This window comes from Plecotus auritus (genome assembly GCF_963455305.1).
Source record: "Plecotus auritus genome assembly, chromosome: 1".
NCBI classification, from domain to species: domain Eukaryota; kingdom Metazoa; phylum Chordata; class Mammalia; order Chiroptera; family Vespertilionidae; genus Plecotus; species Plecotus auritus.
Genome location: NC_137770.1, coordinates 121,493,132 through 121,510,681, shown reverse-complemented (window position 1 = coordinate 121,510,681; position 17,550 = coordinate 121,493,132). Strand labels below are relative to the sequence as shown.

The window sequence follows — 17,550 nt, the reverse complement described above, 5'->3', positions numbered from 1 at the left end:
CAGATATCTGTGTCCCACCCTAAACAACAGGAGATTCTAATATGTAGCTAGAATGGGGAACCATTATTTTAGAGCTTATAACTAGAGAAGATTTGAGATTATAGCTTTATTGTCCTAAAAATTAAAGGTATAGCTGCCAGTATTAGTTTTCTAATTATAGTTATTTTGCTCATTAACTTTTTGTTTGGATTGTTTATAGCTTTAAAAAATGAGGAATATCAATAAAAACAAGATGAAGAGGTTTATTTTTCAACCAAGAGCTTGAATTGGCTTTTCACTAAACTAATTATGAATTTTTGTAGCCCATATAGGTGGATTTCTCTCCTTTCACTGGTTTCCAAACTAATTTAATTAAATCAGAATCTTTGAGGGTGGTGGGGCAGCACATATTTTGATGAACTTGTCTAATATTCAATTTCTATTGACCTATTTTATCTTGGGTCACGTCTCTTAACCTCTCTAACCTCATCTGTAAAATGTAACTAGTGCCAAGCTTGCATTAAGTATTGATGTCAGGATTAAATTAAATATATGTAAAGTGTCTGGCATTAAATAACTTCACATCTATTTTCATTGTACTTTTAACAGAACTTCATTATAGGTACTGCAGTGCAGGTTGGATTACTTTTATAATTTAGTATTTTAAATTTATATTTTAATTTATATTCAATATAAAATTTATACTTTTGGATCTATACTTCCATGAATTTTGACAAATGCCTAGAATTGTATAACCACCACCATCACAATCAGAACAGTTCCATCATCACCACCTATATAATTCCCTCTTTGTACTTGGTTTGCTCCCGTGGTCAGCAAACTGTGGCTCGCGAGCCACATGCGGCTGTTTGGCCCCTTGAGTGTGGCTCTTCCACAAAATACCACAGCCTGGGCGAGTCTATTTTGAAGAAGTGGCGTTAAAAGAAGTTTAAGTTTAAAAAATTTGGCTCTCAAAAGAAATTTCAGTCATTGTACTGTTGATATTTGCCTCTGTTGACTAATGAGTTTGCCAACCACTGGTTTAAACCATCCCCCACCCTTAATCCCTGGAAACCAGACATCTGTTGCCATTCCTATAGTTTGCCTTTTTCACCATGTCACATAAATGGAATCATACAATATGTAGCCTTTTGAGTCTGGCTGCTTTCACTGAAAATTTGCATTTGAGATTATTCTTATTGTATATATCAACTACAGGCCCAGCGCACGAAATTCATGCACAGGTAGGTTACCTAAACCTGGCCAGCGATCAGGGCCAATCAGAGTCCCCACCTCCTCCTTCGCCACTGGTCACCTGCCATGTTCCACACCGCCCCTGGTGGTCAGCACACGTCATAGCGAGCGCTTGAACTCCCGGTCTCCTAGTCAAACTCCCAAGGGGACACTTTGCATATTAGCCATATATATATAGACTAGAGGCCCAATGCACGAAATTCGTGCACGGGTAGAGTCCCTAGCTGCAGCCGGCTGTGGCCTCCCTTCCCCTGGCAGTTGCCTGCAGCTGGCCGGGGCCTCCCTTCCTGCGGTTGGCTGGCTGGCCTCGCCCCCTGGTCAAACTCCTGGTCGAGGGGACAATTTGCATATTAGGCTTTCATTATATAGGATACTTCTTTTTGTTGCTGAGTAGTTTTCCATTGTGGGGATATGTACCACAGTTTGTTTTGTTTCCGATTTTTGTCAAGTACAAATAAAGCTGTTAACAATCTCTTACAGGTGTTCGGATGAACATAAGTTTTCATTTCACTTGGGTCAGTAACAGTGAGATATTGAAATTGTATTAAGTATATGTTTAACTGTAAGAAACTGCTAAACCTTTTCTTATTGGCTCTACTCTTGCATTATCACCAGTAGTATATGAGAGAGTTCCAGTCACACCACATATTCTGTAGCACTTGAGATTGTCCCCCACCCCCAACACACATTCTAATAGGCATGTAATGGTACCATTATTGTTTCAGTTTTGTGTCTTGAATAACTAATGATCTTGAGCATCTTTTCATATATTTTTTATGCCTCTGCGTAGATTTTCTTTTGTGAAGTGTCTTTTTAAATCATTTGCTTATTTTTTAAATTGAGTTGTTTTCTTCTATTTAGGTTTCAAGATATGTTTTAAAAATATATATTCCAGCCCAGTCCAGCTCAGTCACTGAGCATGGACCTAGGGACCAGGGGGTCATGGTTCCATTTTCGTCAGGGCACATGCCCAGGTTGTGGGCTCAATCCCCAGTAGGGGCTGTGCAGGAAGCAGCCAATCAATGATTCCCTCTGATCATTGATGTTTCTCTCTCCCTCTCCCTTACTCTCTGAAATCAGTAAATACATATCTCACACACACACACACACACTCTCTCTCTCTCTCTCTCTCTCTCTCTCTCTCTCTCTCTCTCTCTCACACTCTAGAGGCCCGGTGCATGAAATTAGTGCACGGGTGCAGTTCCTAGGCCTGGTGGTGATCAAAATGGGAGCTTCTGGCGTGGAAGGGCAGGTTCTAGCTGACCTCTGGGCCCTGGGCAGCACCTGGGCCCCCCGGTGCCTGCGCACCCCACCTCCATCTGAGTCACAGTGCCCAAGTCTCCACGCAGAGAAGTGGTAAGCGCTGCTGGACGCTGCGGGCCGGGTGCAGTGTGGGCCTCTGGGCTGCCCAGTGGTGCTGCACGGAAGCCAGGCAGGCAGTGCGCTCTCTCCCGGCCAGGTGGCCTTGCAGACCGGCTCCTGTGTGAACCCACAGGGAGCCCAACCGGCCCCTGCGGTCCTGGTGGCTGTGGCCCAGCTCACCCAGAAGAGGCCACGCGGGTGCAGGGCATGCTCCTCCTGGGCGCCCGGCACCTGAGCGCATAGGCTTCCCCAGTGCGTGATCCCTGGCGTCCTGGGTGAAGGTAGCAGGGGGAGTGAGAGGGAGCTCTGCGGACATCCTGCATTCTCACCACACCTTCCTTTTTTTTGAAGAGATTTTTTGTTGTTGTTCCTTAAATGATTGGTAGACTTTACCAGTGAAACCATTTGGGTCTTGAGTTTTCATTGTGGAAAGGTTTTAAAACTACACATTTGATTTGTTTTATAAATATAGGAATATTTGTTTGATATCAGTTTCTTTTCAGTGAATTTTAATGGTGTCTTTAAGGAAATTGGTTTGTTTCATCTAAACTGTGAATTAATGAGCATAAAGTTGTAAGTAAGTATTCTCTTATTCTTTTAATGTCTGTAGGGTCTGTACTAATATTTCCCTCTTTCAATTTTTTATATTAGTCATTTGTGTGGTTTTTTTTATCTTGGTTAGTCTTTGCTAGAATTCTATTGATTTCAATACTGGTTTTTTGTTTTATTGACTTGTTTTTCTGTTTTCAGTTTTGTTGAGTTCTCTTTAATTATTTCTTCTGCTTGCTGTAGGTTTAGATTATTGCCCTTTTAAAAAAGCATTTGTGACGTTTCTTTTTTAACCATTTAATGCAATAAATTACTCCCTAGTGTTAGCTACATCTCACAAATTTTGATGTGTTGCAGTTCAATATGTTTTTTAATTGCCTTCAAGACTTCCTTCTCAACTCCTTTGGATTGTTTTAAGATGATTTAATTTCCAAAATTGTCTTGACCATTGGTTTACTAAGGGAGTAGTGTTGAAATTCCAATATTATTGTGGGTTTGTCTATTTTTTCATTTTTATCAGTTTTTGCTGTACTATTAGGCTTTGTTGTTAGGTACATACATTTAAGATTGTTATATTTTCTTGGTGAAAGGACCTTTTTAATCTCTGTATATCATTACATTGAAAAAGGGGTTGTTATGGACAACATCCAGTTTTGCCTTTTTGAAAAAAAAAACAAAAACAAAAAAAACCCACTGTCTTTTATTTAACACCATTTCATTTCTTTTTTAAAATTGAGGTATACTTGACAAATACTATTACTTTCAGGTGTACAGCATAATGATTTGATATTTATATATCAATCTGTCTTTTAAAATTTTTTTTTACTATTTACATTTAATGTAATTGGATTTAGGCCTTTTAATTATTTTTCTCTGTCTTTTCTCCTTTTGTTTTGTTTGTTTGTTAATCCTCATTCCAGGATATTTTTCCCATTGATTTTTAGAGAAAGTGGAAGGGAGGCAGGGGAGAGGGAGAGTGGGATAGGGAGAGGGAGAGAGAAACATCAATGTGAGAGAGAGGTGTTGATTGGTTGCCTCCCACACATGCCTCTACTGGGGCCTGGGATCAAAACTGCAACCCAGGCATGTGCCCTTGACCAGGAATTGAACCCATGACTCATTGGTGCAAGGACTCTAACCACTGAGTCACACCAAGGCAGTCCTTTCTTTTGGATTATAATATAAAATATTTGTCTTCTCATTCTACTTAAAGTTAATATTTTACCACTTCGAGTAAAACATAGAAGCCTTACAACTATATAAATGATTTTTCTCCCAATCCCTTTATATTATAGTTGCCATCTTTATATTATACTAGAGGCCCAGTGCACGAAATTCGTGTATAGGGGGTGTGTCCCTCAGCCCAGCCTGCACCCTCTCCAATATGGGACATCCCTCTCACAATCCAGGACTGCTGGCTCCCAACTGCTCGCCTGCCTGCCTTCCTGATTGCCCCTAACTGCTTCTGCCTGCCAGCCTGATCACCCCCTATAACCACTCCCCTGCCAGCCTGATTGATGCCTAACTGCCAGCCTGTTTGCCCCTAACTGCCCGCCCCTGCAGTCCTGATACCCCCCAATTGCTCTCCCCTGAAGGCCTGGGTCCCCCCCAACTGACCTTTCCTGCAGGCCCGGTCGCCCCCAACTTCCCTCCTATGCCTGTCTGGTCACCCCTAACTGCCCTCCCCTGCAGGCTTGATCACCCCCAACTGCCCTCCCTTGCAGGCCTGGTCACTCCCAACTGCCCTTCCCTCCTGGCCTAATCACCCACAACTGCCCTCCCCTTCTGGCCATCTTGTGTCCACATGGGGCAGTCATCTTTGACCACATGGGGGCAGCTATCTTGTGTGTTGGGGTTGATGGTCAATTTGCATATTACTTTTATTAGATAGGATAGAGGCCTGGTGCATGGGTGGGGGCCAGCTGGTTTGCCCTGAAGGGTGTCCCGGATCAGGGTGGAGGTTCCCTTGGGGCATGGAGCAGCCTGGGCGAAGGGCCTGTGGTGGTTTGCAGGCTGGCCACGCTCCCCGGCGACCCAAGCGGAGGCCCTGGTATCTGGGATTTATTTATCTTCTATAATTGAAACTTTGTAGCCTTGAGCGGAGCCAAGCCTCCTGCTCGCTTCGTGGCTGTAGCCATTTTTGTTGGGATTATTTATCTTCTATAATTGAAACTTAGTAGCCTTGAGTGGAGGCCTAGGCAGGCCAGGGTGTGCAGAAAGCTTGGCTTCCTCCATTGCCGAGGGCAACTCAAGCCTCCTGCTCTCTCCAGCTCTGTGGCTGCCGCCATTTTGTTGGGATTTATTTATCTTCTATAATTGAAACTTTGTAGCCTTAAGCAGAGGCCAAGGCAAGCCAGGGCAGGCGGAAAGCCTGGCTTCCTCCATTGCCGGGGAAACCCAAGCCTCCTGCTCTCTCTGTGGCTGCAGACATCTTGATTGGGTTAATTTGCATGTTTGCTCCTGATTGGCTGGTGGACGTGGCTTGTGGGTGTAGCGGAGTGGTGGTTAATTTGCGTATTACTCTTTTATTATATAGGCTGTTGCATCTATGTATGTTTAACCATTCCCCTCACCATGACATGCTATAATTTTTGGTTTTAGCAGTTTTCTGTATGTTTTTAAGACTTAAGAGGAGAAAAATAGTGTATGGTATTTGCCTATTTATTCTATTGTTCTTCCTTCTTTCCTGAAGATCCAAGTTTTTCTCTGGTATCATTTCTAAAGAACTTCTTTAAGTATTTTCTTTAGAGCAGGTCTGCTGGCAATGAGATCTTCTAGTTTTCTTTTGTCTGAGAATATATTTGTCTTCATTCCTGTATTTGCACTGAATATAGAATTCCAGGCTGGTAGGTATTTAATTATCACACAGGGTCCTGAAAGACTGTTCTTTAAAAAATATATATTTTTTTCTATTGTTAGGATTGGATAATTTCTATTGATATATCTCTTAAGTTCACTGACTCCTTTGGCATCTCTTTTTACTATTGAGCCCATTTAATGAACTCCTGTGTTTTTTAGTTCTAAAATTTCTATTTGGATTTTTTTTAAGTAATTTTTCTTTTTTTTAAATCCTCACCAGAGGATATTTTTCCATTGATTTTTAGAGAGAGTTGGAGAGAGAGGGAAAGACAGAAATATTGATGTGAGAGAGACACATTGATTGGTTGCCTCCAGCATTAGCCCGTACCAGAGCCTGGACCAGGGAGGAGCCTGCAACCAAGGTACGTGCCCTTGACCGGAATTGAATCCAGGACCCTTTGGTCTGCAGGCCTACACTCTATCCATTGAGCCTAACCGATTAGGTCTAGAATTTTTTTTCTTTCCTAAGATTTTTAAAATTTATTTTAAGGTTTTCACCCTTCCCTAAGAGATCATATTATTAATAGCTGCTTTTAGGAGCTTTGATAATTCTAACAGCTGCATCATCTAGGGGTTAGCATATATTGTCATCTCCCTTCATCAGATTTTTAGTTGTTCTTGCTATGTCTGATAATTTGGGACTCTGTCTTGGACATTTTGAATATTATGTTGTAAAATTCTCTATCCTGTTGAAATCTTTTTGAGAATGGTGAGGATTTTTAAATTTCTTTTAATAAACAAGCCAATCCAGTGAGGTTATAAGTTCAAGTTCTTTCTCACTTTATATAGGCATTGGTTCCATTATCTGTTCAGTTTCAAAGCCTTTGTTATGTTGAATTTGCCCTTTCCATTCCCATTTGGGTTGTGTAGGACTTAGGCAGTGATTCATGTCATAGTTCTGTTCTGAAAGCCTCTCTTGTACTTCTTTGGCTGGTTTTGACACATGTACAGCTCAGAACTTGGTTCAAATACGGAATTAGAAATCTACTTCTCTGTCTCTCTCAGTGATTTTCCCTGAACTCTCTGGCTCCAGGGGCCCTTTTCTTTATTTCTAGAGCCAGAAACATGGAATTCTCTCAGGTTTAGTTTCCTGCCTGTCATATCTTGGGGTGAAGTGGGAAGAGAAGAAAAGAAAAGAATGGATGCCTCTACACTCCTCTTTTCACAACAGGGAGCCTCTTTCTGATTTCTATATTCAGAGCAATGTTTTATCTTTTGGTTTTCAATGCTCACTCTGCAGCTGAGTAGTTTGATGGCTGGTCTGGCTTCAGTATGGGGGGTGGAGGAGGGGGACAAGAGAAAGGAAAAAACGTATTCTCCCACATTCTCCAGGAGCCTTTTGCCGTTGTCTTCTGGATATATCCTATCTAATAAAAGGGTAATATGCAAGTTAACTGTCACTCCGTCACAAAGATGGCTGCACCCATAGCCAGAAGATGGCCGCACCCAGTCCTCTCAGCCCTGCCAGAGTCCCCCAGTCCTAGGGGGTCGGCCGCTGAGAGCGGGCAGTGTGAGCGGTCTGGCGGAATGCTTGCTTCGTCGCTGTGGCGACGAGGCAAGCATTCCACCCTGGCCACAGAGGGCCTCTGGGCAGTGGGCATGGAGTGGCCCGGGGAGGGCGGGGGAGGGAGAACGCTTATGTGGTCACCCTGGCAACAAGGCAAGCATTCTGCGGCCAGGCCCTGCAGAGAGCTACTGACGCATGGATTCGTGCGCAGGGCTACTAGTATACTGTACACACACACACACACACACACACACACACACACACACACATTTCTCTGCATTTTTACTGATCATGCCTGTTACAGTTTCCCTGTTTGGCCCACCCTTGGGTCAAAGCCAAGAAATAAATGGGAAAACAAAACAAAGCAGGATATTTACCACTACCTTATTAGTTGTTCTTCATTTACTTCCCTCTCCAATCTGCTTGCTGTTATTTCGTTTTCAAAGTACTTTGTTAAATGTATTTTGTCCACAGATTTTCATTATAATCAGTGGAAGAAAGGGACACTAAAGTGAGCTTATTGCCCTATTCCATCTTGGCCGGGATCAAGAAGTCAGATTGTCACATTTCTAAGAAAAAGCTGGTGTCTCTCAATGGTTAGAACATTGTCCTGTTCATGGAAGGGTGGGTTGTGGGTTGGATTTCTAGTCAAGGGCATGTACCTGGGTTGAATGTTAGATTCCCAGGGACTGATAGGGAGTGTTTGCAGGGGACAACCAATTGATGTGTCTCTCACATCGATGTTTCTCTCTCTCTTCCCCCTCTCCCCCTTCCTCCCTCTCTTCCATTCTCTAAAAATCAATGGAAAGCCCTGGTTGGCTTGGCTCAGTGGATTGAGCCTCGGGCTACCTATGGATTTAAGAGTCTCGGGTTCAATTCTGGTCAAGGGCATGTACCTCGGTTGCATGCTTTTCCCTAGCCTTGGTTGGGGCGTGTGCAGGAGGCAACCAGTCAATGTGTCTCTCACATTGATGTTTCTGTCTCTCCCTCTTCCACTCTCTGCAAAAATCAATAGAAACATATCCTTGGGTGAGGATTTTTTTCTTTTTTTAAACATTCACATTTCTTTCTTTTTTTATATATATACTAGAGGCCCAGTGCACGAAATTCGTGCATGTGGTGGTGGTGGGGGGTGGTCCCTCAGCCCTACCTGTACCCTCTCCAATCTGGGAACTCTCGGGGGAGGTCCAACTGCCAGTTTAGGCCCGATCCCACAAGGGGTCCCACAGGGATCGGGCCTAAACCAGCAGTCCGACATCCCTCTCGCAATCCGGGACCTCTGGCTCCTAACTGCTCAACTGCCTGCCTGCCCTAACCACTCTGCCTGCTGGCCTGATCCCCCTAACTGCCCTCCCCTGCTGGCCTGGTCACCCCTATTAACTTTTTTTCTTTAATCTTATCCCCTTCACACACAGTTGTGTTTGACTGTCTTATTGGCTTCTCCCTCTCACGCAATTTTTCTCTCCTTTATGTAACACTTTTTTTTTTTTTTACTGTCTCATCATTTATAAACTTTTCTTTCCTCCTTATTTCCTACTTCTGTTCCATCATCCTTCTTCCCATCTTTCTCCTACCCTCCCTCCATGCCCACATTTCTTCTTTCCTTTATCTTTACCCCTGGCCTCCCTCCCCTTTTCCTTCCTTCCCACCTAAATTTTTTTCTTCACTTCCTCCCTTGGACCTGCTTTGCTCCCTCCCCCATTTCTTCCTTCTTCCCATTCTGTTAAGCTCTACCAGCTCCCCTGTAAAACTTTTCTTCCCTCCCTCTTTCTCTCTCATCTGACCTTTCCCGTACATTCTTCTCTACTTACTTCCACTGTTTTAATATCTACCTGCCTAATTATTGACTATCATTTATCTTTTTTCTTTTCTGACTCCTACTTTTAAAATCTGTCCCCAGTACACAACTATACTTGATTTTCATTATAGCTCCTACAGTCCACTCATACATCCTCTTTCCTTCTTTAACTCTGCTCTCTACTGACTCCTTTATAAAGTTCTTCCCTCCCTTCTTCCCTTTTTCCCCATCCTCCCCCTCCTACCTCACTCCTTTACTCATTTTACAGGCTAATTAAAAATTCTATGCTTTTGGTCCTGTCTTAGTACTGACTGCTTTCCTCTTTGGGACCTGTAGCCGCCTCTGTTTGGGCACTTGGGCTCCTCTCGCACTGGCTTTGAGGGGTCAAGCGACAACACAGCTGTGTCTTGTCTACTGTGGCCCATGCCTCCCCCCTCCGAGTTGGGGTAGGGTCCAGCCGGCCGTGCCGGCGTCCATCGCAGGGACTGCTGCGTTACATGGGCACGTATGTGCATTCGTGTGCGCGTAAGGATTTTCTCCCTTTGAGTGCCGAAGTGGGGAGGGACGCAAGGCCTTTCCCGTCCCCCCCCCACCCCCCCCACGTGCCTGCTCCCACTCCTCAAGTGGCTCTCCGTCTGCTCCCCTCCGGAATTCATAGGCGACAGGCGTGCTTGTGCAGGCACGGGAGGGGCCCAGCTTTTCCTTGGGGAGTGTTCTGCCCAGGATGCGAGCCACCATCCGGGTCAGACTGGGCAGATTAATGGATGGATGGCTGGAGAAAGCCGCAGCGGCTTCCCTATGGTTTAAGGGTTGCCTGTGGTCTCCACGGTGGTGGGGCCGTGTCCACGCAGCGGGAGGAGGCTTCGAGGTTGTGCGCTTGGGAGGATCGACCTGTGTGTCTGTGGCAATGGGATCTCCCCGCGTTGTTTACCCAGTGGCCTATCCAAGTCTGGTGCCTTCCCTTGCGGGCCACTCTCCGTTGTCACAACTGGGCCCTTCCTTCATGTTGGGTCCACACCCTCTCGATTTGCGTGTGTGACCCCTCCCGGGGGTCACCACCGATGCGCACACCCCCAGGTTGGCATCTGCCGACCGTGCCCCAAGAACCGGCCTTTTGCCGTGCAGGTATCGCCCCTCGGCCTCCCCCCCCCCCCCCACCTGAGTGCTCTTGGATGGGGTGCGGTGTCACGGGGGTGTTTGTCGGGCGCGTGCATCCAGGAGAAAAAGAGGACTCCAGGGGCAGGAAAGCGAGCCTCACGCAAGTCCCCCTGCTGCACGCGCAGCCTCCTGCTGGTCTTTAAATATACAAATAGGTTGTTACTATTGGACCAATTTGCATATTACCTCTTTATTATATAGAAGATTGATTTCAGAGAGGAAGGGAGAGGGAGATAAAAACATAAATGATGAGAGAGAATCATTAATTGGCTGCCTCCTGCATGCCCCCTACTGGGGATGGAGCCTGCAACATGGGCATGTGCCCTTGACCGGAATTGAACCTGGGACCCTCCAGTCCGCAGGCTGATGCATTGAGCCAAAACGGCTAGGGCGGTGAGGATTTTAAAAATTTTTTAATTAAAGAAAATCAATGGAAAATATATTCTCGAGTAAGGATTAACAACAACAAAAGTAGAATTTTTTTCAGTCCCTCAGAAACTCCTTTTGTTTCTCTTTGGCAATTGATAGACTTGTTGCCCTTATTTTATATATGACTAAATCTAAGTTAGTAACTGTATTTAAATTGTAGGCAAATCCTATTGTGAAAACCTGTTACCAAACTTAGAATTTGTCATTTTTTTAAATGTTAAATCACATTTCTAAGAAAAAGCTGGGCACATGACAAAGTTTAAATATGCTGTGCAAATAAATACATTATAATTGAGGATTAGTTAGTAGGTTTCTTTTCACATATTAAATAGCTCTGTAGATTGGCTGTGTCTATTAGAGTGCTGTGTTAAAGAAGCATTTTATGTTTTTATTGATTTTTAAAGAGAGAGGAAGGGAGAGGGAGAAAGAAACATCCATGAAAAACATCGATAAGCCGCCTCCTGCACGCTCCCTAGTGAGAATCGAGCTTACAGTCCAGGCTTGTGCCCTGACTAGGAATCCAACCGGTGACCTCCTGGTTCATGGGTCAGTGCTCAACCATTGAGCCACACCTGCAGGGCAAAGAAGGATTCTTAATGAAGTCTGGGTCCTAGAAGTAAGGAGTACTAGATAGATTATAATGTAAAGTAGAGGCCTGGTGCACGAAATTCATGCACTTGGTGGGTGGGGGCATCCCTCAGCCCGGCCTGCGCCCTCTTGCAGTCTAGGACTCCTTGGGGGATGTACAAGTGTGCCAAGCGGCAGGTGGCCAGAGAGGAGCCTGAATTGGGGCCAGGCACTGCTTGCACTCATCCCAACCTGCTGCGCCTGCTGCCGCGGCGTCAGGAGAGGCTCCTGACACCTTGGCAGCTGCACTCGCCAGCCATGAGCCCGGCTTCTGGTTGAGCAGCACTCCCCCTGTGGGAGCACACTGACCACCAGGGGGTAGCTCCTGCGTTGAGCCTCTACCTCCTGGTGGTCAGTGCACATCATAGCAAGTGGGTTCTGTTTGTTACGCCGTAATAGTCGCTTAGGCTTTTACTACATAGGCTAGAGGCCCGGTGCACGAATTAGTGCACCAGTGGGTTCCCTCAGTCTGGCCTGCCGGATCGGGCCAAAACCAGCTCTCTGACATCCCCCGAGGGGTCCCAGATTGTGAGAAGGCGCAGGCAAGGCTGAGGGACCCCACCGGTGCATGATCGGGTCCAGGGCATGTCCGGCCCGATTCGCTCAGTTCCAATTGGCTGGACCCCAGCAGCAAGCTAACCTACCAGTTGGAGCATCTGCCCCCTGCTGGTCACTGCACGTTATAGCGAGCAGTTGAGCAACCTTAGCATATCGTTAGCATATTAGGCTTTGATTGGTTGAATGGCCGACCAGTCAACTGGACACTTAGCATATTAGGCTTTTATTATATACGATGTGCCTGGAGTGATGGGTGGATGGGAGTTACCTCCTTTGCATCTTTTGCTTTGGGGGGAATAAGTCTATTTTTTCTGTGACAGATGGTATTGTTGAGAATAATGAGTAGAGATTTATTTCGTGACATGATTTTTTCCCCTTTATTTTATATCCTTTTTTTCCATTACAATTTATCCTCCCTATGCCCTTCTCCACCTCCACCCACCTCCTCCCAATCACCACACTGTTGTCCGTGTCCATGAGTTCTTTCTCTTTTTGACTCAATCCTTCCCCCTGCCCCTTCCTCCAGCTGTCAGCCAGCTCTCTATGAGTCTGTCAGTATTATGACATGATTTTTATATAGGGTTACTTTTTAACTGAATCAGTACTTAACTAATATTGTAGTCCAACTATGGTGAAATAAAAGTAGTTTTATGCACAGAAACCTTTTTTGAAATGCTATTTGATATAATAAAATTATATGTGAAATACAAATAAGCGGATTCTGGTATTGTAATTAGCTCTAGTATCTTCAGGCCAGTCAGGCTTTTCTCATCTTTTAGGCCCTATTGCATTTTAAGTCAAAATTCTGTGCCCAGATAGTAAGCTCACTAGTTTCATGGGAAATGGAAAAATTTGTAACAGCATTGTGATAGGGCAGTAGAGTTTTTATTTCATGGCATTAGCCTTTTCTTCTGGAAATGAAATACCAACCTATTTTATACTCTATAAATTATTACACAGTACAGATTTTTGTTTTTATTTTTTCATTAAATGTCTTTGAAGGACCTTCTGATTTAAAACGGTTTATAATCATTTGAACTATTCAATACATAAGAAGTTAGAAATTTTATTGATTAATAGTGTGCTGATGTGGCAGATGTTAACTCTTAATTGCAAAAAAATGTTAATTTTCATTAGTGCTTGACTTAATACAGTAATCTTTCATTTAATTCCTTTTTGGCTTATTTTGAGTAATGCTTTAGAATCCTATAGAAACCTGCCTCATTGGTGTGGCTTACTATTTTTAAATAGTCTTGATCATTTTTTAAGGGGATAAAAAATATCGTAGGAAAGGAAATTTGGGTGGAGTGTTATAAATTCAACCTAAAAATTCACTAAATGTCAATGAAGTGCTATTACCTGAAAATGGACTTTTTTTCCCCCTTTAGAATCCAGCAACTATCACAAGAATACTCCTTAGCCACTTCAATTGGGATAAAGAGAAGCTAATGGAAAGGTAAGGAACTATCATGTCAGCTTTGAACTTACAACTAACACAGAAAACCTATTGAACAGAATTTACAAGAAGCATGTAAGGAGTTGTATTTATATACCAGTGTGTGAACAAACCAATATGCAAGCAGTATCTGGTTTAATCTCTTATATTCCCCATCCATAATTTTGCAATAAATTTAGTGTTTAAGGGAACTCGGGATGAATGTTTCTTATTTTATTTTGGAGGTTAAGTGGGGGATTCTGCTTCAGTATCTCCTCCATATATTTCCTTTTTAGTATCGAGAAGTAAAAGTAGGTTTTCAAAAATGCATAAGATCTTTAAATTACTTAAAATTTCTTGCCCATAAACCTTTAAATCCATGTTAGGCATATTAATGACATTTATTCAGTAAAAAGAAAATAAAGAAGTTGCTCTTGGTATCCTGGCCACCAAAATGGCTAATTGAACTGATTTTCTGGTTTCAATGCAAGATTATATTCCATAGGAAATTTAAAAAAATATCTTCTCTCAGAAAATGTTTCTAGTTCTAAAAGGAACTGGAAAATGACAATACTGATGCCATTCTCAATCTTTTTCTCTTCCTTAGATTGGACATTTGGAGCACTTATTCTCTCAGCCTTTATTCTCAGTCTAAAATTAGTAATCCTAATCTTAATAAAAAATTACAACTAGTTATTGGGAACTGAGAACCCAAATATTGTGAAAAATAAATAAAAATATTTCCCCTGTGATTTGAAAATTGAAAGCACTTTTTAAAACACATTAGATAGTACCAAGAATATTACATCATTTCTCACACCTTGTCCCCAACTACAATTTAATAGTGACAATAATATCTGTCAATTATTGAACCCTCTGTGCCAAACATTTCATTTTATCATCTTGATAGCTTTATGGGGCTAAAAAACTATTATACTTAATTGATGCAGAAACTAAGACTTAGAATTTAATAATATATTTACTTCAGTTTTGTAACACAAGGAGTTAGCACTCAGACTCAAGTTTGTTGGACTCCTATGCTTATGTTCTTAAACACAAATTATACATCTTTCCCACGATTCATGAAGAATGAAATGCTCCTTGACTAGTTTTTTCTTGTTATTTTTCTGTTTGTTTTTGTTCCCCCATGCATCTCACCATCTTTTTTGAAGTCAGTGATATTTCTTAAATTGGTAACATTTATTCTCAGGCTTGTTTTATGGCACCTTTATTAGGAAAAGGAGTTTTCTTGTTTACATCTGATATGCTTTTAGTGAACTAGACTTATTTACAGTTTGTTTCTTTTAATGCATTTTTCCAAATAAGTAGTGTTTTTAAAATCAATATGTACTGTTTTTGTCTCTTTTAATGAGTATCCTGTGTTGTCTAATATTACCACTGTTACATTTTATTTTATGACTAGAGGCCCGGTGCATGAAATTCATGCATGGGTGGGGTCCCTCTGGGTGGCCTGCAGGGATCGTGGCGAAACCCACAGTCCAATGCCACCTGCAGCTCCTACCTGCTGCTCCTGCTCATCTTGTCCCCACTGTGCCTGCCGCGGGCTCGCACCCAATCAATCTCGACCAGGAGAGGCTTGCATTGCCGCAGCAGTGCTCACCAGCCATGAGCCCTACATCTTGCGCAGGCCCCCCTCCCCCCTCCACAAGGGGTGTAGCCTGCGGGATCGGGCTGAAACTGGCTCTTCAACGTTCCCTGAGGGGTGCCAGATTGCGAGAGGGCACAGGTCAGGCTGAGGGAGGGACCCCACCGGTGCACCATCAGGCCGGGGAGGGATCCAGGGCATGTCCAGCTCATCTCGCTCAGTCCCGATCTGCCGGACCCCAGCAGCAAGCTAACCTACCGGTTGGAGCATCTGCCCCTTGGTGATCAGTGCATGTCATAGCGACTGGTCAACTGTCTACCCCCTGGTGGTCAGTGCACATCATAGCAAGTGGCTGGGCATACTTAGCATATCATTAGCATATTATGCTTTGGTTCGGTTGTTCTGCCATTCAGTCTATTTGCATATCACTTTTTTATTATATAGGATTACTACTGCCTTAGTAAGTTGTGCTTTATATTTACCATGTCTTTGGTTATTTTGTTGCCTTGATCAAGTTTTCACCCTCTCCCCCGCCCCAAATAATTTTAAAGTTATATATTTCAGTAGCCATCCTTAAAATTCGTATATGCATACTTAAAACTATAAGTATGGCCTTGGTTGGTGTGGTTCAGTGGTTAGAGCATTAGTTCCTCCACTGCTAGGGTCACCCGTTAGATCCCTGGCCCCAGGACATGTGCGAAAAGCAAAGAAACGGAAGCAAAGAATTAATCTCTCTGCTGATCTCTCTAGCTAGTGCTCCTGCTCCCTCTCCCCTTCCACCCTACTCCCTTCTCCTGCCCCTTTCCTAAACCCTCACCCATCCCTTTCCCCCATCCAACACCCTCTCCCTCCCTTCCACTCTGTCTAAAAATCAGTGGGAAAAAATATCCTCGGGTGAAGATTAACAAAAAAAACCCCAAGCCTATTAAGTTTGTTTTAATTACAGTATTTATATCCATGCCTTGCACAAGATAAAAATTGTAGCATACTTTTCTTCTCTGTCCTTTCCTTTTCTCCTCTCAGCTTGATACATTGATATTTGAAATTTCCTTTTGATGTTAAGTATTTTTACTCAATATGTTTAACTCTTTGCCCTAATTTGTTTATTGCAGTCCACTGTTTTCTCCAAATTTACCTTTCATATTCTAGTCATTTAAATCAAGTTTCATATGTGATAACTATTCATGTGCTCTAAAGAGAAATATTTTGAGATTTGGGGGTGAGTTTTGAAAACACACCGTTTTGGCCCTTAAACTCTTCATACTCATGTTTTTGATTTGGGGAAATTCTTAGCCGTTCTTTCTTCAATAATACCTTCTCTCCATTCTCTTAATGCTTTCAGGAATTCCTGTTATTCATATGTTGAAACTTCTGGATCTCATTTCCAAGTCTCCTAATTTTTTTTCTTTTTTAATTTTATTAGGGCAACATTGGTTAAGTTGTACATTGGTCAAGTGTACATTTCTATGACACATGATCTGTGTATTGTATTGTGTGCCTACCACCCAAAGTCAAATAATCTGTCACCATATTTGGCCCCCTTTACCCTTCCCTATGCCCCTATCTCTTTTCCTCTGGTAACCACCATACTGTTGTCTATCCCTGTGAGTTTCATATCCCACATATGAGTGAAATCATATGCTTCTTGGCATTATCTGACTGACTTATTTTGCTTAGCGTAATATTCTTAAGGTCCATTCATGTTGTTGTAAATGGCAGTATTGCATTTTTTTCTTATGGCTGAGTAGTATTCCATTACATACATACATATGTCCTATCTAATAATAGAGTAATATGCAAATTGACCATCACTCCAACACACAAGATGGCTGCCCCCATGTGGACACAAGATGGTCACCACAAGATGGCCAGCAGGGGAGGGCAGTTGGGAGGGACCAGGCCTGCAAGGGAGGACAGTTGGGGGCGATCAAGCCTGCAGGGGAGGGCAGTTAGGGGTGACCAGGCCAGCAGAGGAGGAAAGTTGGGGGTGACCAGACCTGCAGGGAAGGGCAGTTGGGGGGGACCCAGGCCTGCAGGGGAGAGCAGTTGCGGGGCGACCAGGCCTGCAGGGGCGGGCAGTTAGGGGTGACCAGGCCTGCAGGGGAAGGCAGTTAGGGCAATCAGGCTGGCAGGGGAGCAGTTAGGCATCGATCAGGCTGGCAGGGGAGTGGTTAGCGGGGGATCAGGCTGGCAGGCAGCAGGGGTTAGGGGCAATCAGGAAGGCAGGCAGGTGAGCAGTTGGGAGCCAGCATTCCTGGATTGTGAGAGGGATGTCCGACTGCCTGTTTAGGCCCAATCCTACTGGGATCGGGCTTAAACGGGCAGTCGGACATCCCTCGAGGGGTCCCAGATTGGAGAGGGTGCAGGCTGGGCTGAGGAACACCCCGCCCCCTCCCCCCCCCATGCACGAATTTTGTGCACCGGGCCTC

At 43.8% G+C, this 17,550-nt stretch overlaps 1 protein-coding gene across 1 annotated transcript in view; it reads left to right on the top strand.

Annotated features, from left to right (window-relative positions):
• Nucleotides 1-17,550, top strand: part of ARIH1 (ariadne RBR E3 ubiquitin protein ligase 1) — a 139,133-nt gene that overhangs the window by 49,360 nt on the left and 72,223 nt on the right. The window contains exon 2 of the mRNA XM_080669842.1: nt 13,469-13,536. Coding sequence (XP_080525968.1) covers nt 13,469-13,536 — 68 coding nt within the window. The remainder of the gene's footprint in view (nt 1-13,468; nt 13,537-17,550) is intronic.